This window comes from Hylobates moloch, unplaced genomic scaffold (genome assembly GCF_009828535.3).
Source record: "Hylobates moloch isolate HMO894 unplaced genomic scaffold, HMol_V3 SCAFFOLD_18, whole genome shotgun sequence".
In the NCBI taxonomy this organism is placed as follows: Eukaryota; Metazoa; Chordata; class Mammalia; order Primates; family Hylobatidae; genus Hylobates; species Hylobates moloch.
In genome coordinates, this window is record NW_026652293.1 from 76,979,074 (window position 1) to 77,001,153 (window position 22,080).

Here is a 22,080-nt window from a genome sequence, read left to right on the forward strand (position 1 = left end):
GAGGCCTAGCGTGGTGGCTCATGCTTGTAATCTCAATGTTTTGGGAGGCCAAGGTGAGAGGATTGCTTGAGCCCAAGAGTTCAAGACCAGCCTGGGAAACACAGCAAGACTTGTCTCTACAAAAAACATTAAAAAGTTGTCAGGAGGTTCGCTTGAGCCCAGGAGTTCAAAGCTACTGTGAGCTATGATTGTGCCACTGCACTCCAGCCTCCATGACAGAGTGAGACCCCATCTCTAGAAAAAATAAAAATAAAAACAAAATAATAATAATTAATGGCTAGAAAGATTACATAAAGAATAAAAAGGATAGTAATGAAATCAGTACCCACATATGCATTACCCAAATCAAGAAATAGAACATCACACCTCTTTATGCCCTACCAATCACATTCTATTCACCCTGCAAGAGTTAGACACTATCCTGGATGTTGTTTTTTGTCTTTTTGTTATTTTATCCTAAATATCATATAATGAGTGATTCCTTGCTTTTTTCTTTTAGTTTAGCGACTATGTTTGATTGTAATAAATTGTTTAGTTTTGTCAGTTCTTGAACATTATTTAAATTGAATCATATGGTAAGTATTCTTCCATGAGTTGCTTGTTTCTCTAAAAATTATGTTTTTGAGACTTACCCATATTTAAATAAGAATCTTTAGTTCTTTCATTGTGACTGCTCTATGGTATTTCATTGTATGACTCTGTTCATTCTGCTGATGCATTTTATTTACAACTACAAATGAGGCTGTGAATGATCCTGAACATACCTCATAGTATCTTGCTACTCAAAATGTAATCTGAGGATCAGCAGCACTGACATCACCTGGAAATTTATTAGAAGTGAAGAATGTCAGGCCTCATTCCAGACCTGTAGTATAATAATATGCACTTTAAGAAGATTCTATAGTAATTTACGTGTGCATTATAGTTGGGGAAGTAGTACTGATTTAATGCATATAAATGAAAGTTTCTCTAAGGTAGAGACCTAAAAGTACAATTGCCTAAAGGTAGGATGTGCATTTGTTCAACTTTACTGGGTGATGCCTAAGTAACTTTTGAAAGATGTCCAATTTTATATCCACACTAGTAGTACATGAAAGTTTCCATTTTGCTGTATCCTCACCAACACTTAAAATTGTCTGACCTTTTAATTTTTCCAGTCTACTAGGTACGAAATTATGTCATTGTATTTTTATTTACATTTTACTGATTACTGATGCATTGAGTATTTTTTGTCTATTCAGCAGGAATTTTTCTTCTCTTTTCTATTCAGTAAGTATTTTGATCCACTTTTGAGTTATTTTTATTTTCATAATAATTTACAGTATTTCATTATATGTCTTAATTACTACTCCATTATCACTTATATATACGTATTGAAAGTATTCTGTCCCAGTTTATGCAGATTTTTACTTTCCACGCCTCCTATTGATAAGAGAGGTCTTTAGTATTGTGGATAAATTTATTAATCCTTTCCTTCGTGGGTTTATGCCTTTTAAAATCTATTTAAGAAATCTTCCTACTTACAAGATCATAAGGATTTCTCCTATATTGTTTTTTTTTTAAGTTTTATGTTTTTTTCTTCTAAAATTAGGACTTTAATCCACCTGGAATCAGTTTTTGCACAAGCTTAGAATAGGAATTCACTTTATTTTTTCTACATGAATAATTAATTTTCTCATTTAATGCATAATCTATCCAGAATATCTTCTCTTTCACATATCAATTTTCCATGTATGCATGGGTGTTTTTCTGGGCTGGCTATTCTTTTCAGCTGATCTATTTGTCCATACTTGAACAAAACTATATTATCCTTATTACTATAACTGTATTTTTTAAATCTTGACAAGTGATAGTAGAAGTACCCACCCCACTCCAACTCTTCCCAACTTGATTTATACATTCAATGCAATCCCAATCAAAATCCCAGCAAGTTATTTTATAAATATCAATAAACACATCCTAGAGTGTATATGGAGAAGCAAAAGACTCTAAATAGCCAACACAATATTGAAGAATAAAAACACTGATAACACCCACTTCTGGTGAGGACATGAACCAGTAATTGGTGTTGCAAACTTTAGAATTAGTAGGAATTTTACCTCCAAATATTCCCTTCCCGGTTTTTGGCTTACTCCTTACCATCATTTTGGTGCTTTCTAGTTGTTTGTCTATCCTTCATATTGGACATTTTTCAGTCAATATTTATTTGGATTTATCCACAGACCTATTGTTTCTTTGGTCAACAATGCTTATATTCTCAGACGTGTTTTCTCATATTACTTTCTCTTCCTGAAGTATAGCCTTTAAGGGTTCCTTCAGGGAAGATTTCTTAGTGATTAAATTTCTCAGTATTCGTGCCTCTGAAAATGTCTTTATTCTATCCTCACTCTGGAAAAATCATTTCTCTGGGAATATTATAGGTTGCTTGCTGTTTTCTCTCAATGCTTTAAAATTATTTTTTCTTGTGTCTAGCTTCGACTTCAGCTGGTAAGTCGGCTGTCTTTCAAATGGTTTTTCCATTTTAGGTAATCTGTGTTTTCTCTGTGGTTGTTTTAACATCTTGCCTTATCTTTGGTGTTTTACTATTGCATATTTCTTTTGAGATGTATTGCAGTTCCTGAATCTGAATACTGGTGTCTTTCATCAATTCTGGAAAATTCACATTGTCTTTTTTCTTTTTCTTTTTCTTTTTTTTTTTTTGAGACAGAATCTCACTCTGTTGCCCAGGCTGGAGAAAGGTGGCATGATCTCAGCTCACTGCAACTTCTGCCTCATGGGTTCAAGTGATTCTCCTGCCTCAGCCTCCCTAGTAGCTGGAATTACAGGTGCCCCCCACCACACCTGGCTAATTTTTGTATTTTTAGCAGAGATGGGGTTTCATCATGTTGGCCAAGCTAGTCTTGAACTCCTGACCTCTGGTGATCCACCCACCTCAGCCTCACAAAGTACTGGGATTACAGGCATGAGTGGCTGTGCCTGGCCTATCTTTTTAAATATTCGTTCTCCCTCATTCTTTTTTTTTCTTTCTAGATTTTCTTAAGAGAAATGTATGTCACCTTTTAATTCTGTCCCTCCTGACTCTTAAAATCTTGTCAACTTTTTCCACCTTTCTGTCTCATTGTGATTCATTCTTGGTTATTTTTTAAATGTTTCATTCAGTTCACTAATTATCTCATTATCCGTGTCTAAATTTTTTTTTTTTTTTTTTGAGATAGGATCTTGTCCTGTCACCCAGGCTGGAGTGCAGTAGTGCAATCATAGCTCGTGTAACCTCAAACTCTTGGGCTCAGGCACTCCTCCCACCTCAACCTCCTGAATACCTGGGACTACAGGCACACACCACTGTGCTCCATCTTTTTTTTTCTTGTGCAGACAGGGTTTCACTTTGTTGCCCAAGCTAGTCTCCAGCTATTGGCCTCAAGCAATCCTCCTGCCGTGGCCTCCGAAAGCACTGGGAGCCACCACACCAGGCCTGTGTCTACATTTTGTAATCCCTGAAATCCTTTCACCTACAGGAAATTACTATACTCTTCTGCCATTTCTGCATCATTACCTCCAAAATTGGCTACATAAATTTGTGGGGACTGGTGTAAAATGAAAGTGTGGGGGTCTCTTGCTCAAAAACAGGGGGAAAATACTGTTAAAGCTATCAGATATAAAGCTTTTTTCTCCTATAGTCACTCTCATTACCTGTCATGGTGTTTTTTATTTGCAACTTAACGTCATGCTCCCTTAGACAAGGAATACTCGTGGGCCAGGTGCAGACCCTCCTAGTCACCTGGTGGTGGTTCAGCGTGTAAAATACTCGTGGGCCAGGCACAGACCCTCGTAGTTACTTGGTGGGTGGTTCAGCATGTGCAGAGCCCACCAGCCGCCAGATTTCCCTTCTCAATAGACCTACACATCATGCCCAGCCAGTGGAGGGGTCTGAGGTAGTCAAGCCATGTGTCTTCCCTTCATGGGCCTCCCACCTCAACCCATGGCAGATGGACAACCCCTGAGGGTATTGCAGCCTCTACGCTGGGCCATGCTAGATACCTGGATTAGGGGGAGGCAAGAGGTTTACTCCTGCCAAGATGAGTAAGCCACGCCATCATCACCAGCATCACGCCATGGTGCTGCCAGCCAGCATGGGACAGCCGCGGCTGTGCCTTACTCCAGGACACTGCAGTGTGCAGTTGCCCTACCCCAACAATTCCCCAACACCTGAGCCTAGGCCCTCACCCAGGTCAAAGACAGAAGCACCCTGTGGGACAGGGGTTAAGGAGGGGAAGGCTGGTCAGGACCCAAGGTGCCAGAGCATGGAGGGGAATCAGGGGTAAATAATCCATCCCAGGGAGGCAGAGAGGCAGCAGGAGGCGGGACTGTACGGGAGCCAAAACCCCTAATCCCCAGTGCATGCTTCATTGTCTCATCACATTTCGCTTACAAAACATAATTTCAAAGATAAATTTGTTAAGAATTTCAAGATAAATACAGTAGAGTACAGGACCCTTCTAAGCACTGCCTCTTTCCCCAGGCTCTGGACACCTATTGACTCTGCCCCCAAACCAGAGTTCTGACACTAGAAAGAATTCATGACCAAGTATCATGTTAGCATCCAAACTCTCTTGCTTTCTTCTTTCTCTGTCTCTCAAGGGTTAGAATAGAGAATAAAAAGGGGAAAAAGGATCCATGGAGCTGTGCTGAAACTAGCCTTCCCAAGTTCACTGTGACATTTCTCTGTTTCATCACTGTATCCCACTACTATCTCTCTATCTACTGAAACTGCTGTGGCAAAGTCACTGAAGGTAATTGCCAAATTCGATGGGATTTTTTTGATCCTCTTACTGTAATACTTAATTTCTATACCACATTTAATTCTGAGAATCACTTTCTGTTTGAAACTCTTTCATTCCTTCACTCTCTAATACCACTATGTTCTATTTCCATAATGGTTTTTTCCCACTCTTTTTCTTTGGCTTTTTCTCATCTGTCCTTGCTTTAAATGTCAATTCAATCCAGGGTTTTCTCTTCGGTCTTATTCTCAACTCTACACTTCAGCCTGTGCATGCACTAACTCAAGAAAGCCAAGAGAACTGATAAACACCCAGCAGAATGCTGCTAATATTGTCTTTCCATGGAAATTGAGGCTGTCACTTTAATGTCAGCTGACACTGATTCCTCCTCTACAAGGTTACTGTATTAATACCAAAGGCTTTCTTTTGTTATCTACAAGTATTTCCTTTTGCCTTCAAATTTTCCTTCCAGATACGCTGGTAACTCACTCGGTGACTCAGTTCTTCTTTCCTGTGCCTCTGACAAGTAAGCATAACACAAGGCCGAAGGTATCAGCCCTGGAGCCGGGGTCTTCTTAATCAACCTTGGACTGTGTTGAACTCTGGGCATAGTTTACCTATTAAGATTTATAGTAGCTATTTTCAGCAGCTTTCTAACATATCAGATTGAACACATGAAATAGAATATTCATTATATGGTCTCAGAAACTCACTGCATACTCATTTACTGATTCCCAAAACATTTTCATTTTGTTTTGTGCATGATAACGTACTAGACACTGCAATAATCAGCAAATGGAAGGACATAGTCATGAGGCACTGACTTTTAGAGATGATATATGCTAAAAATATGCAGGTAATTTTACAGTGAAAAAAAACTTTCTAGAAAACATACAACTAAACATACAAATGAATATTAGTCCTTTTTTATTTTATAATTAAAAATACAGACACAGTCTCACTATGTGTCCCAGGCTGGTCTCAAATTCCTGGGCTCAAGCAGTCCTCCCGCCTCGGGCTCCCAAAATTCTGGGATTACAGGTGTGAGCCACCAGGCCCGGCCTGTTATTCCTTTCAGGGCTGGTGAGGGAAGGATTTGTCATGCTAAAAGACAAATTTCTGTTTGACATAAATTATAACATGTAAAGACTGTAGGGTTTTTTATGTAGAATGACAATATCAACATTTTAAAGAAGATTAATCATGAAGTTTTGATTCTGTGAACTTGCAGTATTAAGGAAGCATGCAGATTTAAGCCACTCAGCCTTCTGTGATGACAAATGAGAATCAATAATGATATTGATAAATAGACACGTGATTTTTTTGTTTTTACATTTAGCCTTTAATTTTATATACTGTAATGAAATATAAAGAGAATATGCAAAGGTTTAGAAACATGTATCTTGAAAGTAGAATATTCAAATTCATGTTTAACAGGCTGTTTACTAAAATATGTTTCCTCTTTTTCCAAGCAGACATTTCTTTAACAACTTTACCCAGGTAAAATATTTTTTTATTTTTGTATAGCCTTCATATATCACTACTATATTGTTTCTCTCTTATCTTCTATATTTACCAGATGAGGAATTTTTCTAACTAATTTTGCAATGATATTTGCTTAGAGTATATCTTTCTGTAAGACCCATTCAGAAGGTCCATGAGGTTCACCTTTTTCCAACCACCTATCTGCATAAGGATGGATTTTCCCCCTTTTACTTCTACTGAGATAATTTTCACCAACAACTTGGCTGAAGGAGCAGAGATGAATATCCAGCTGTCTTTTATTAATACAAATATTAAAGATAGTTTTTAAAATATTGAGCATCCATTCTTAATATTTTTCTTTTGAAAAATAGTTATTTTTCATAAAAATATGTTAACATATAATAGATTTACCATAGTTTTGAAAATAAATAAATTATCTTTAAATGTTCTCAATCTTAATTTGTTATATAGTAAATACAGGTGGATCTAAACCACGTAAAACAAAAGCCTTGTAGGATTCTCAATAATTTTTAAAAGTATGAAGGGGGTCCTAAGATCAAAAAGTTTTAAAATTCTGGAATAGAGGATGATTAGAAGTATGATGGAAAGATATATTCAAAATGTTGAAAATTGAAATAAGGTTATAATATTTGGAAATTACACCTCTATATAGATATTATAAGTCTCTAAAAGCGGCAACTTACCGGAAAAAAAGAAGTAGTAAAAAAAGATAAACTGTGTGTAGTGGATCAAGATGATTGAATAAGCTCATGTGCCCGTAACTACTCCTACTCCAAATCCCATTGATATTACTGAATTATTTTTTGAGACTACAACTATAACAATGCTCAAATGCAAGAAATAATATTATCAGTAATTAAGGAATTTTAAGATACATAGAAAATATAGGAGAACTTACAGAAGTAGAATATATATTACAGACTCAAAAAATGCAGAATTACCTCCTTCTCACTCAAAACACATAGAAATGCCTATAGAAAATATATGTGTGTATGCTGCTAGTACACACACTCACAGACCTTTACATTAATATAGGTGCGGGTGTGCATATGGAATTTAAAAGCAAGAAAAGGAATTTCCTGATGGTCAGAAATAATTAAGGAACTCAAAGCCAGAGTTGTAAGATTGAATTAGAACAGAATGTGAACTTTCTAGAAAATATGCAACTAAACATACAAATGAATACTATTCCTTTTTTGTTTTATTTTATAGTTAAAAGTAGTGGAAAAGGGGTGATGTTTTAATGATTTTATGGGAATAGGGAATGAAAGTTTTCGCCTGTGGGAGTAAAGGGAGCTGAAACTAACCTCCCTATATGAAGTTAGGATTTAGAAAATGTCTTGGCCGGGCGCGGTGGCTCACGCCTGTACAAATCCCAGGACTTTGGGAGGCCGAGGCAGGCAGATCATGAGGTCAGGAGATTGAGACCATCCTGGCCAACATGGTGAAACCCAGTCTCTACTAAAAATACAAAAATTATCTCAGCATGGTGGCACGTGCCTGTAATCCCAGCTACTTGGGAGGCTGAGGCAGGAGAATCACTTGAACCAGGGAGTCAGAGGTTGCAGTGAGTCGAGATCGCGCCACTGCACTCCCGCCTGGTGACACAGCAAGACTCCATCTTAAAAAATAATAATAAAATCTTTAAAATGTATAAATGTCTGTAAAATGGGGACTGGTAAAGCTCTAGTGACTGGCTTAGGATAATTGCAAAGAAATGATACACCTCTTTTTGGGGCTGTAAACAGATAAGGGATTACCCAGATTTCAGATGCACGTCCTAATTTAACAGCCCAAGAGATTCAGGAAGCTACAGCCAAGAAATATATACAAATATAACTTTGCAAGCAGTCAAACACATAGCGCCGAGGCGGAAGTGATTGCAAAACCTATTTCCATGACATGACCTTGCTAAGTTTTGATTTATATTCAGGCCTGTGAAATCAGTAACAAAAACAAAAACAAAAAAGGATCAGTAATAAAATTACCTAGAAAATCCCCATGTTGGGGAATTTAAACATTTCTGTATCCATGGGTCAAAAAGGAAACCAATCGTTTAAACTAAATAATTAAGACCTCCAGGCAGATAGTAAAGGACACAAAACAACTTCACTCCTGCTTTAAAAAGAAATCACATGAGGCAGGAGAATGGCGTGAACCCGGGAGGCGGAGCTTGCAGTGAGCCGAGATTGTGCCACTGCACTCCAGCCTGGGCAACAGAGCAAGACTCCGTCTCAAAAAAAAAAAAAAAAAAAAAAAAAAGAAATCACGTGATAAAATGTTAAAATTCTTTAAAGTCTCAAAGAGCTGTGAGTAAAATGAAATCTAAAGGTGTTACATTCCAGAAGAATGAGTCCTTGCTAGGTGAACAAAAGCCAGAGAGTACTTTCATGCTTAGGACCACTTGCTAAGGTTGGAGACAGGACAGAAGAGCAAACTGCCCAATGATGGATGGATAGACTTGGCTGGGATGAGGTGAAACCAGTTGAACTTTTGACTAATGTGTGAGCTGGTGTATCTGATTTGAATCTGAAAGAGTACCAAAGCAAAGATAATTCTCTCCGCTTGTCAATGTCTCACATGGGAATTTTACTTAATAATATGCATGATACCTATATGACAAAACTTCAGAACTCTCCCGAAGGAAAGGCATGCTATTCCCTTAATAAATGTGCTCTACAACGTAAAGATGTGGATTTTCCTGAATTTATAAATGCAATGCCATCTTAATGAAAAAAATATACTTTTTCAGAACTAGACAAGATGTTTCCAGAATTCCTATGGATTACACAAAAACAGTGTTCAGAAAAACACTGAATAAGAACAGGGATAGGGTACTGGTCATGGCAGGCATTAAAATACACTGTGAAGCCTTCATATTTAAAGTGTGAGATACTAACTCTTGAAAAGGCAGTCAAGATCAATAGAAAAGCATAAGAATCCAGAAATAACCAAAATACAGTTAGGTCTTTACTAAGTAATGGAGGTAGCATCTCAAATCCCTGGGGAGAAGATGGACTAGTCAATAAATGATATTTAGATAAGTGGGTAGTCACACTTACTTAATAAAAAGCAAAGATTGGAGTCATACCTTACAGAGTACACCAAAATAAATTCAAAATAATTTTACATTGAATATGTAAATACAATAAATCCAGTAACATTAAAGAAAACATGGAAGAATTCTCTTACAACCTGATAATTGGAGACCTTGCTAACTATATCACAAAATCCAGAAAACAAACCAAGCTATATGATAATTTTTACTCCATAAAGCTAGAAGATAAGTAAATGACAGAAAACATGGCCAAAAATTATCATAAACTCAAAAGAAAATGGAATACAGGTAGAAAAATACAACTGATTCAAGTAAACAAATCAATGTCTTCTTCATACATAAAAAAATTTCAAATACGCCATTAAAAGAGAAACAGTCCAACAAAAAAACGAGCAAATGAAATACAAGTGGAACTTGAACATATGAAAAGATGCTCAAACTTTCTCAAAATAAGAGAAATGCATATTTAAACTATACTGCAGTACCAGGCTGGATATGGTGGCTCATGCCTGTAATCTCAGCACTTTGGGAGGCTGAGGCAAGCAGATCACTTGAGGTCAGGAGTTCGAGACCAGCCTGGCCAACATGGTGAAACCCCGTCTCTATTAAAAATACAAAAAATAGCCAGGCATGGTGGTGGGCACCTGTAATCCCAGCTACTCAGGAAGCTGAGGCAGGAAAATCGCTTGAACCCAGGAGGTGGAGGTTGCAGTGAGGTGAGATTGCACCATTGTACTCCAGCCTGGGTGATAGAGCAAAACTCCATCTCAAATAAAAATAAATAAAATTTTTAAAAAATGATACCACAGTACCATTTGTACCATTTTTCACCCATCAGACTGGCAATAATCAAATGTATGACAAAACCTGATGTTGGGAAAGAACATGAGGAAAGAAGAATTCTCATACATCACCACTGAGAGGGCATATTGGTGCAACTGCTGCAGAGAGCAATTTATCAGTATCTATGAAAATTACAATGTATTTACCCCATGACTCAACAATTTCACTTTTAAGAATGTGCCCTACCAATACGCTCAAAGTTGTACAAAGTTGCTCATTGTAGCACTGATTGATTATAATGGCAAGGGAGAAGCAAACGTTTATCAGTAGGCTACGGGTTAAATAAATTGTAGTTCCTCCATAATTTAGAATAATATCCAACTGAAAAATCAGTGAAAATACGTAAAGATCTCTAAAATAACTTTAGATGATGAACAGAAGATTCAGAAAAAATATGTTTAGCATGCTAGCATTTTGTAAAAGGGATGAAAATAATATATCTATTGGTTATACACAAATGTTTTATAGGAATCTAAGCGAGAACTTACGAATAATCCTTATCTATGGGGTGCAGATGGATTTATGGGAATTGAGTGATGGAGTACAGGGTGGGAGAGGGCTTTTACTATATTTTTAATATAATTTTTAAGTATATGAATAAATATTCAAGAAAAAGAAAGAAAACAATTAGTTCTGTATCTATTGAACTGGCCTTGCATCAGGTGACAAATGTTAAGTTACAAATAACAGGTATAGGGTGATTTCATTTTTATAAAAAGTATGTGAGTGGGGGTGAGGTTGCCGTGTCTATTTATGGCTATAAAGAAAGATGGGCTGGGCATGGTGACTCACGCCTGTAATCCCAGCACTTTGGGAGGCCGAGGCAGGCGGATCACCTGAGGTCAGGAGGTTGAGACCACCCTGGCCAACATGGTGAAACCCCGTCTCTACTAAAAATACAAAAATTAGCCAGGCATGTTGGTGGGCACCTGTAATCCCAGCTACTCGGGAGGCTGAGGAAGGAGAATTGCTTGAACCCAGGAGGCAGAGGTTGCAGTGAGCTGAGATTGCACCCCTGCACTCCAGCCTGGGCGACAGAGCAAGACTCCATCTCAAAATATAAAAAATAAAAACGTGTTTATAGCTATGTTTTGCCACAACTAAAAATGAAATTTGTACAAAATGTAAAGAAATGCAAACAAATTTTATTTTCTAGCTTGTCATTGTGTGGGCATATGATCCAGAAAGTGCAGATCCTGATGAGTTGCTCGGGAATGCAGAAGAACCTTCAATAGTAGGTGGAAACATTAGTATCGTCATAGTAAGAACAGAATGCTGCCTTTCTTTTGTAGGGACTGTGAATAATTTATAATCAATAGACAGGATTTTAAGCTGCCCACACCTAACTAAATACATTTGCATGATCCCTTTTAGTTGAGCCATTATAGTGGTTTTGAACTCATGCTCGATCTCTACAATAATAAACCTTTCTTCAGAACTCTAATTGAACATTCTTCATATTTTCTTTTTTTCTTTTTATTTATTTATTTTTAAATTTTACTCTAAGTTCAGGGATATATGTACAGAATGTGCAGGTTTGTTACATAGGTATACATGTGCCATGGTAGTTTGCTGCACCTATCAACCCATCAGCTAGGTTTTAAGCCCCGTATGCATTAGGCATTTGGCCAAATGCTCTCCCTCCCCTTTCCCCCCAGCCCTCAACAGGCCCTGGTGTGTGATGTTCCCCTTCCTGTGTTCATGTGTTCTCATTGTTCAACTCCCACTTGTGGTGTTTGGTTTTCTGTTCCTGTGTTAGTTTGGTGAAGATAATGGTTTCTAGTTTCATCCATGTCCCTGCAAAGGACATGAACTCATCCTTTTTTATGACTGCATAGTATTCCATGGTGTATATGTGCCACATTTTCTTTATCCAGTCTCTCATTGATGGGCATTTGGGTTGGTTCCAAGTCTTTGCTATTGTGAGTAGTGCTGCAATAAACATACGTGTGCATGTGTCTTTATAGCAGCATGATTTATAATCCTTTGGGTATATACCCAGTAATGGGATGGCTGGGTCAAACGGTATTTCTAGTTCTAGATCCCTGAGGAATCGCCACACTGACTTCCACAATGGTTGAACTAATTTACACTCCCACCAACAGTGTAAAAACGTTCCTATTTCTCTGCATTCTCACCAGCATCTGTTGTTTCCTGACGTTTTAATGATCACCATTCTAACTGGTTGCAAGATAGTATCTCATTGTGGTTTTGATTTGCATTTCTCTAATGACCAGTGATGATGAGCTTTTTTTAATATGTTTGCTGGCTGCATAAATGTCTTCTTTTGAGAAGTGCCTGTTTATATCCTTTGCCCACTTTTTGTGTTTTTTTAATTGTAAATTTGTTTAAGTTCCTTGTAGATTCTGGATATTAGACTTTTGTCAGATGGATAGATTGCAAAGATTTTCTCCCATTCTGTAGTTTGCCTTTTCACTCTGATGATAGTTTCTTTTGCTGTGCAGAAGCTCTTTAGCTTAATTAGATCCCATTTGTCAATTTTGGCTTTTGTTACAATTGCTTTTGGTGTTTTAGTCATGAAGTCTTTGCTCATGCCTATATCCTGAATGGTATTGCCTAGGTTTTCTTCTAGGGTTTTTATGGTTTTAGGTTTTACATTTAAGTCTTTAATCCATCTTAAGTTAATTTTTGTATGAGGTTTAAGGAAGGGGTCCAGTTTCTGTTTTCTGCATAAGGTTAGCCAGTTTTCCCAGCATCATTTATTAAATAGGGAATCCTTTCCACATTGCTTGTTTTTGTCAGGTTTGTCGAAGATCAGATGGTTGTAAATGTGTGGCGTTATTTCTGAGGCCTCTGTTTTGTTCCATTGGTCTATATACCTGTTTCGTTACCAGTACCATGCTGTTTTGGTTACTGTAGCCTTGTAGTATAGTTTCAAGTCAGGTAGTGTGATGCCTCTAGCTTTCTTCTTTTTGCTTAGGATCATCTTGGTTATTCAGGCTCTGTTTTGGTTCCATATGAAATTTAAAGTAGTTTTTTCTAGTTCTGTGAAGAAAGTCAGTGGTAGCTTGATGGGAATAACATTGAATCTATAAATTACTTCCGGCAGTATGGCCATTTTCACAACATTGATTCTTCCTATCCATGGGCATGGAATTTTTTTCCATTTGTTTGTGTCCTCTCTTATCTCCTTGAGCAGGGGTTTGTAGTTCTCCTTGAAGCGGTCCCTCACATCCCTTGTAAGTTGTATTCCTAGATATTTTATTTTCTTTGTAGCAATTGTGAATGGGAGTTCACTCATGATTTGGCTCTCTGCTTTTCTGTTATTGGTGTATAGGGCATATTTTCTATTAACCTCATCATTCATGAAGGGGCTGACCATTAAGGTGCTTTAGAGATGTTCATTGAGCATCCATATCAAAGCCTTTTTAAAAATCTGTCTAATCACTTATTGAATCCTTTATCACTTGAAGATAAATGAATTTTCTAAAAGTCCAACACAGTGAATAAATAAATCCTTTCTTTTTTTGTTACAAATTTACCTCTTTCAAGATTTAAATTTTGTCTTCTGTTACAATTAAAATGTATTAAAGAAAAATCTAAAATGAGGAATTAGCTAACTTAATTTCTCATGGGACTGTTTACATTTTAATGAGTCAAGAGCTGTCTGATTTTTAAATAGCATGTTATCCTACCTCATGGTAATCAAATTCACAAGGGAAGGATTGATAAATCAGAAGGATACGCAACCAATTGTTTCATCTGGTAATCAACTTTAGAGGGAATAAAATAAATTAATGGTAATTAAACACTTTATGATACTGACCTAATTTCTAATCATTTTAAGTAAATATGCACATTTTAATGTTATTTAGTGCATTCATACTTAATACTTTCTTTTCATCTGCACATTTATCCATGATGATGTAATTTTATCAAATCCTTTCTATGGCTCTCCATTAGAAACAGCATAGACTCCTAACTCTTAGGCTCTTAAAATACAAAACCTTATCTGCCTCTGCCCCTCTTCTCTGGCCTCAGCTCTCTACATGTCTTGCCTCTGACCATTGGACTCCGCTGTCTCCTCACACACACCTGCTGTTCTATGCATCTGTGTCTTGGCTGATGCTATTCCCTGCACATCAACCGCCCATCCATTTTCTTCATCTCGGTAACTTCTACTCATATTTTCGGTCTCTAATTAGGTGTCACTGCCTCCAAGATGACTGCCATAACCAAATCAGGGCTTTTTTTTCACAGGAGCAGTTTGAGGGGATTATTTTGAAACTACAGTTTTGATCAATCATCCACAATGATGAAATGAAGTGATGACCACCTTTATCTTTAGAAATGCTTGGTTTTACAATGTGTTTTTCTGATATAGCTAAACCAGATTTGGGGGGATGAATATTTGTGGGTGTACATTTTTCCTGCTTTCCCTTTCAGCTTCCTGTATCCTTACAGTTTTTTTCAAACACCAACTCAAACCAGACTTATATTTTTAATGTGTCTTATAAACACTATAAAGTTGAGTTTTTGTTTCTGTTTTTTATCTTGACTGGTATTATATGTCTTTAATTAGAGCATTAAGTTCGTTTTTATCTAATAGAGACACAATATATTCTTAGATTTGCTTTATATTTGTTCTGCCTGCTGTATATTCTTTTTAACTGGCAACTCTCTTCAGTTGCCAGTTAGCAGTTTTTCTGTCTCAGTGTTTTGAAGATACTGTTTCACTGGCTCCTTACTTCCATCGCTGCTGTTAGGAAACCATCTTTCTGCCTGTTACTCCTTCAAAAGTGTCTTAACCTGGGCTCCCCAGAAGTGTGCTTGTAGTTCATTTTTGGAGGTGATGCCAGGACATAAGAGTGGAGGACCAGGAAAAGTGTGCCAGGAAAGGAGGGAGATACAATTTTTAGGCTATCACTGCCGTGGACCACTAGAGCATAATCTCGCCGAGCTCCTCCAAGAAGCCATGTGGAATAGGTTTTAAAATTGTCCAACAGAAGAACAGAAAATGCCTCAGAGTTGCCTCATAGAGGAGAGAAAGGTTCCCATCCCCCATTGGTCAGAGGTTTCCCCCTGGCTTGTTAACTCCTGGTACTTCCTGTCCTGGTTGTGCATATCTAAGTGCAGAATAGGTTTCCACGGACAACCAAGATGCAGGGATAGACAGGCCTTGACAGAGAAGGGAAAATGATGCTAGAGTTGATGTGAGATTCTATCAGGTTATAAATGTGTGAAGTGTGTTGCCAGAATTGGCTAGATTAAAAAGTAGGGTACTACAGGTTACGAGAGGTGTTGAATAAGTAAGTAATCCATCTTTTCTCCTCTGGCTGCTTTTGAGATTTTTCTCTTTGTCTTTGTTTTCTGCAGTTTTACTATGATGTATCTAAATGTGAATTTTAAAAAAAATTTACTCTACTTGGAATTATTTGACTTTATGAATCTGTGGATTGGGCTTTCCACAATCTTCTGAAAATTATTAGCCACGTCTTCTCAAATATTGTCTGTGCCTCATCATTTTTCTCCCTTTCCTCTGGGTTTCCAGATAAACATGTTCTTATTCTATCTCCTGAAATTCCATTTCAACATATATTAGACCCATCTGATTCATCTGCCATCACGTTTACCCTCTTATCAATATATTCCCTCTTTTTATCTCTATGTGCCATGTTTGGCTCAGATATTTCTTCTGACCAACTTCTAGGTTGCTAAAATAATTTCTTTTTAAAATTTTTGTTTCTTTTGAGATGAGGTCTCACTCTGTCACCCAGGCTGCAGTGCAGTGGCACAATCATGGCTCACTGCAGCTTCAACCTCCTGGGCTCAAGTGATCCTCCCATGTAGCTGGGGCTACAGACACACACCACCACACTTAACTAATTTTTGTATTTTTTGTAGAGACCAGGTCTTGCCACGTTGCCCAGGCTAGCCTCAAACCTCTGGGCTCAAGCGATCCACCCACCTGAGCCTCCCAAAGCACTGGGATTACAGGTGGGAGCCACTGCACCTGGAAAATTATTTCTAATATGGTATTAAACCCACTCACTGAGTTCCTCATATCAGCTATTTTCAGACATTTTATTTGGTTATTTAACAAATTTTGTGTTTCACTTTTATTGTTTTCTATGACCTGGAGATATTTCATGCTTATTTTTTCCTTTTTTTCTAAAGTTTTATTTTTGACTCTGTATATAAGCATGCTTATTTTTTATTTAACATGGTAACCATAGTAGAATGTAAAACTAATGTGGGACAGTTAAATATTCCTCTATTCACCATGTTTAACAAATAAAAGAGCACACAAATATCCAGCTATTTATCTGCACTTGAAATACTGATGGCAATACCATGTTCCTTTTATTTGATATCTAAGCATTTTGAAAGAGTTTTTTAAATATAAGGTTTCTATGTCCTCACCTTGCATTCATTCACTTTTCAAAAACACTCTTTCTTTTAGAACAGTTTTAGTTTTACAGAATTATTACAAAGATAGTACAAGGAGTTCCTATTTATCCCACACCTAGTTTTCTCTATTATAAATATCTTACTCTTGTATATTTGTCATAATTACTGAACCAATATTGATACATTATTATTAACAGAAGTCCATATTTTATTCACATTTCCTCAGCTAATGTTCATTTTGTATTCCAGAATCCCACCAGGAATAGCAAATTATATTTAGTCGTCTTATCTCTTTACGTTCTTAACTGTGACAGTTTCTAGACTTTCATGGCTTTTGATGCCCTTGAAAATGTTGAGGATTGCTGGTCAGATATTTTGTAAAATGTCAGTCCATTGGGATTCATCTGAGATTTTTCTCATAATCAGATTGGAGTTAGGTGTTTCAGGCAGGAAGACCACACACGTAAAGTGGCATTCCCATTACACACAATCAAGGGCGCATACAATCATATGATGTGTCGCTGCTGATGTTACCGTTCATCACCTGGCTTGAGATCGTGATCCTCTACTGTGAAGTTCCTCTTTCTTCTCCCTGTCCCTGTTGTTCTCCTTGAAAGTAAGTCACTCAGTACAGTTATACTTTACCTTCTTAAGGAAAGGAGTATCTATGTAAATATTTTTGGAATTCTTGTTTTATGGCAGACTTGTCTTATCCCTGATTTATTTATTTACTTATTCAATCATTTATTTATATCACTATGGACTCATAAATATTTATTTTATGTTTTGGGTTATAATCCAATACTACTTTATTTATTGGGAGCTCTTTCAGTCAGCTCCTGCATCCCTTTGACATTCTCTCATCATTGTGGGGTTTTGTTGTTTGGTTGTTTTGTTGTTTTCTTTGCTGTTAACACTCTCTTACTTACTGGCACTATAAGATGCTCCAAGCTAATCCTGTATAATTCCTGCATCATAGCACGTGCACCATCTTACATTCCCAGTCCTAGAATCAGGCATTTCTCCTAGAAGCTCTGGACCCTTTTGGTTCTTTTATTAGAGAATGGTATTAGAAATCAAGATCGGGGTACTAGGTGTGCTTATTGATGTTTGGTTGTTTTCTTCTCTCAGCTGTCAGAGCAAGGAAACATATATGTGTGTACTAATCCAACATATAGACACACATATCTATAAATTTTTCCATATTTAACTATCTGTGTTTATATTAAGCCAAATGTGAGTTTATACAGATGGCTTCAACTCTAATCTATGACCACGTTAATCATTCTGGACTCCTTCCTTGCTTAGCTGTGATCTCCTACCTTAAGAATCAGAAACCAGCCTCTCTTCACCACCACCCCCACCAGCCTTCCCAGCATCTGGTGACCGCTTTTCAACTCTCTACCTCATGAAATCCACTTTTTTAGCTCCCATATATGAGAACATATGATATTTCTCTTTCTGTGCCTGGTTTATTTCACTCAAAATAATGTCCTCCAGTTCCATGCATATTGCTGCAAATGACAGGTTTTCATTCTTTTTTTTTATAGCTGAATACTATTAATGTATATATATAGACTGCATTTTCTTTATCCATTCTTCCATTGCTGAATATTTAGGTTGTTTCCATATTTGGCTATCATGAATAATGCTACAATAAACATGGGGGCTCAGGTATCCCTTTGATATCCTGATTTCATTTCCTTTGAATAAATACCTAGTAGTAGGATTGCTGGATTGCATAGTAGTTTCATGTTTAGTTTTTTGAAAAATCTCCATACTGTTTTCCATAGGAGTTGTACCAATTTACATTCCTACCAACAGCATATGAGGGTTACCTATCAAATGAATAGTTTGCAAGTATTTTCCCCCATTCTACAGACTGTCTCTTCACTTCGTTGATTGTTTCCTTTGCTGTGTAGAAGCTTTTTAATTTAATAAAGTCCCATTTGTCTATTTTCGTGTTTGTTGCGTATGCTTTTGAAGTCTTAGCCATAAAATGTTTGCCCAGACCAATGTCCTAAAGCATTTCCTCTGTTTCCTTCTAGTAGTTTTATAGTTTCATGTCTTACCTTTAAGTCTTTAATTCATTTTGAGTTGATATATATATAGTGAGAGATAAAGGTTTAATTTCATCCTTCTGCATATGGATATCCAGTTTTCCCAGCACAATTTATTGAAGAGGGCATTGTTTCCCAAATGTATGTTCTTGGTGCCTTTGTCAAAAATTAGTTGGCTGTAAATATGTGGATTTATTTCTAGATTCTCTATTCTATCAGTCTATGTTTTTATAACAATACCATGCTGTTTTTGTTACTATAGCTTTGTACTATATTTGAAGTCAGGTTGTGTATGCCCCTAGCTTTGTTCTTTTTGCTCATTATTGTTTTGGCTACTTGGGATCTTTTGTGGTTCCATATGAATTTTAGGATTTTTTTTTTCTATTTCTGTAAAGAATGTCCTTGATATTTTGATAGAGATTGCATTGAATTTGTACATTGCTCTGGGTAGTATGGTCATTTTAACAATATTAATTGGTCTGATACTGCATTATGGAATGTCTTTCCATTTGTTTATGTCATCTTCAATTTTTTACCTCAGTGTTTTATACCTGTCTTTGTAGAGGTCTTTTACTTCCTGAAATTTATTCCTAGGTAATTTTTTGTAACTATTGTAAATGGAATTGCTTTCTTGATTTGTTTTTCAGCTAGTTTGTTATTGGTGTAAGAAACACGACTGTTTTTTCTTTTCTTTTCTTTTTTTTTTTTTGAGACAGAATCTCACTCTGTCACCCAGGTTGGAGTGCAGTGGCACAATCTTGGCTCACTGCAAGCTCCACCTCCCAGGTTCACACCATTCTCCTGCCTCAGCCTCCCGATTAGCTGAGACTACAGGCACCCACCACCATGCCCAGCTAATTTTTTTGTATTTTTAGTAGAGATGGGGTTTCACCGTGTTAGCCAGGATGGTCTCAATACCCTGACCTCGTCATCTGCCCACCTCGGCCTCCCAAAGTGCTGGGATTACAGGTATGAGCCACTGCGCCCGGCCAGAAACACTACTGTTTTTTCTATGTTGATTTTGTATTGTGCAACTACTGAATTCATTTGCTAGTTCTACACATTTTTTTGGTGGAATCTAGGTTTTTCTATATATAAGATTGTGTTGGCTGGGTGTGGTGGCTCATGCCTGTAATCCCAGCACTTTGGAAGGTCAAGGTGGTGGGGATTGCTTGAAAGGAGCTCAAGACAAGTGTGGGCAACATAGTGAGACCCTATCTCTAAAAAAAAAAAAAATACAAAAATTAGCCAGGCATAGTAGCACATGCCTGTAGTGCCAGCTTCTTGGGAGGCTAAGGCAGGAGGATCACTTGAGCCCAGGAGTTTGAGGCTGCAGTGAGCCATGATCTGAGTGAGATTCTGTCCCCCTTCCCCCACCAAAAAAAAAAATTGTGTCATTGTGTCATCTGCAAAGAAGAACAATTTCTTTTCCAACCTTGATCTTTTTTTTTTTCTTTTGTCTATTGCTCGGCTAGGACTTCCAGTATTATGTTGAATAGGAGTGGTAGAAGTGGGCATCCTTGTTTTGATCCAGTTCTTAGAGGAGAAGCTTTCAACTTTTCCCCATTCAGTATGATGTTAGTTGTGGGTCTGTGATATATGGCTTTTATTATGTTGAGGTATGTTCCTTCTATGCCTAATTTGTCAAGTTTTTTTTTTTTATCATGAAGAGATGTTGAGTCTTATCAAACACTTTTTCTGCATCTATTAAGACAATCATATGGTTTTTCTTCTTCATTCTGTTGATGCGATATATCATATTTATTGATTTGCATATGTTGAACCACCCTTGTATCCCTGGGATAAATCTCACCTGATCATGGTGAGTTATCTTTTTGATGTCTTGTTGGATTCATTTTGCTAGTATTTTGTTTTGAATTTTTGCATCTGCGTCATCAGGGATATTGGCCTGTAGTTTGTCGTTGTTGTTGTTGTTGTGTCCTTGTCTGGTTTTGGTGTCAGGGTAACGCTTGCCTTGTAAAATGAGTTAGGGAGAATTTCCTCCCCTTCAAATTTTTGGAATAGTTTGCAGAGAACTGATATTAGTTATTCTTTATAAGTTTGGTAAAATTCAGCAGTAAAGCCATCTGGTCCTGGGCTTTTCTTTTTTGGGAGACATTTTATTGGAGATTCAATCCTGTTACTAATTATTGGTCTATTCAGGTTTTCTATTTCTTCCTGGTATAATCATGGTAGATTTTATGTGTCTAGGAATTTATTCATTTCCTTTAGGTTTCACAGTTTTTTAGCATATAGTGGTTCATAAATAGTCCTTAAGGATCCTTTGAAGGTTTGTGGATCCACATCAGCTGTAATGTGTCCTTTTTTGTTTCTGATTTTATTTATAGAGTCTTCTCTCTTTTTTTCTTGGTCACTCTAAGTAGCAGTTTATCGATTTTGTTTACCTTTTTTGAAAACCAACTTTTAGTTTTGTTGATTCTTTGTATGTTTTTTAGTCTCTATTTCATTTAGTTCTGCTCTGATCTTTATTCTTTCTTTCTTTCTACTAATTTTGGGTTTGATTTGTTCTTGCTTTTCTGGTTCCTTGAGGTGCATTATTAGGTTGTGTATTTGAGATCCTTTTGCTTTTATGACCTAGGTGTTCATTGCTATAAACTTTCCTCTTAGCAATGCTTTTGCAGCATCCCATAGGTTTTGGGATGTTGTGTTTCTATCTTCATTTGTGTCAAGGAATTTTTTAATTTATTCTTAATTTCTTTCCTGACCCAATGGTCATTTAGCAGCATGTTGTTTAATTTCCATGCATTCTTTTCTTCCCCAGAATGTCCACTTTCATCCACATATTTTTATAATTTCAAATATTCCTCTTATTTTTGACATCTAATTTTATTCCACTGTGGTCAGAGAAGACACTTGATATGAATTCAATTTTTAAAAAAATGTTTGAGACTTGTTTTGTGTCCTAACATATGGCCAATTCTGGGAAACGTTTCACATGTCGATTAAAAGAATGTGTATTCTGCACTTTTCATGCAAAATGTTTTGTAAATGTCTGTTAGGTCCATTTAGTCTGAAGTGCAGTTTGAATCCAGTGTTTCTTTGTTGATTTTCTATCTAGAGTTCTGTCCAATGCTGAGAGTGGGGTGTTGAACTCCCCAACTATTATTTTTATGGAGGTCTATTTCTCCCTTTAGATGTAATTATATTTGCTTTATATATCTGGGTGTGTTGAGTGCATAAAACATTTCTTTCTTTTTTTTCTTTTTTTTTTTTTTTTTTTTTTGAGACAGAATTTCATTCTTGTTGCCCAGGCTAGAGTGCAATGGCAGCATCTCGGCTCACTGCAACCTCCACCTCCCAGGTTCAAGCAATTCTCCTGCCTCAGCCTCCCGAGTAGCTGGGATTATAGGTGCCCACCAGCATGCCTGGCTAATTTTGTGTTTTTAGTAGAGACAGTGTTTCACCATGTTGGTCAGGCTGGTCTCAAACTCCTGACCTCAGG

At 37.0% G+C, this 22,080-nt stretch overlaps 1 protein-coding gene across 6 annotated transcripts in view; it reads left to right on the plus strand.

Annotated features, from left to right (window-relative positions):
- The window catches only part of CATSPERE (catsper channel auxiliary subunit epsilon), a 168,353-nt gene that overhangs the window by 21,514 nt on the left and 124,759 nt on the right, over positions 1–22,080 (plus strand). For 3 of the 6 annotated variants that reach the window (XM_058430493.1, XM_058430489.1, XM_058430491.1), the window contains exons 6-8: positions 5,251–5,304; positions 6,254–6,278; positions 11,342–11,419. The exons of 2 other annotated variants lie outside the window; for them this stretch is intronic. Coding sequence is in view for 3 of the 4 variants with exons in the window: in XM_058430489.1 (XP_058286472.1) it covers positions 5,251–5,304; positions 6,254–6,278; positions 11,342–11,419 (157 nt within the window). In the remaining variant the exon portion in view is untranslated. The remainder of the gene's footprint in view (positions 1–5,250; positions 5,305–6,253; positions 6,279–11,341; positions 11,420–22,080) is intronic. One more of the 6 variants, XM_032136925.2, reaches the window with a different exon arrangement.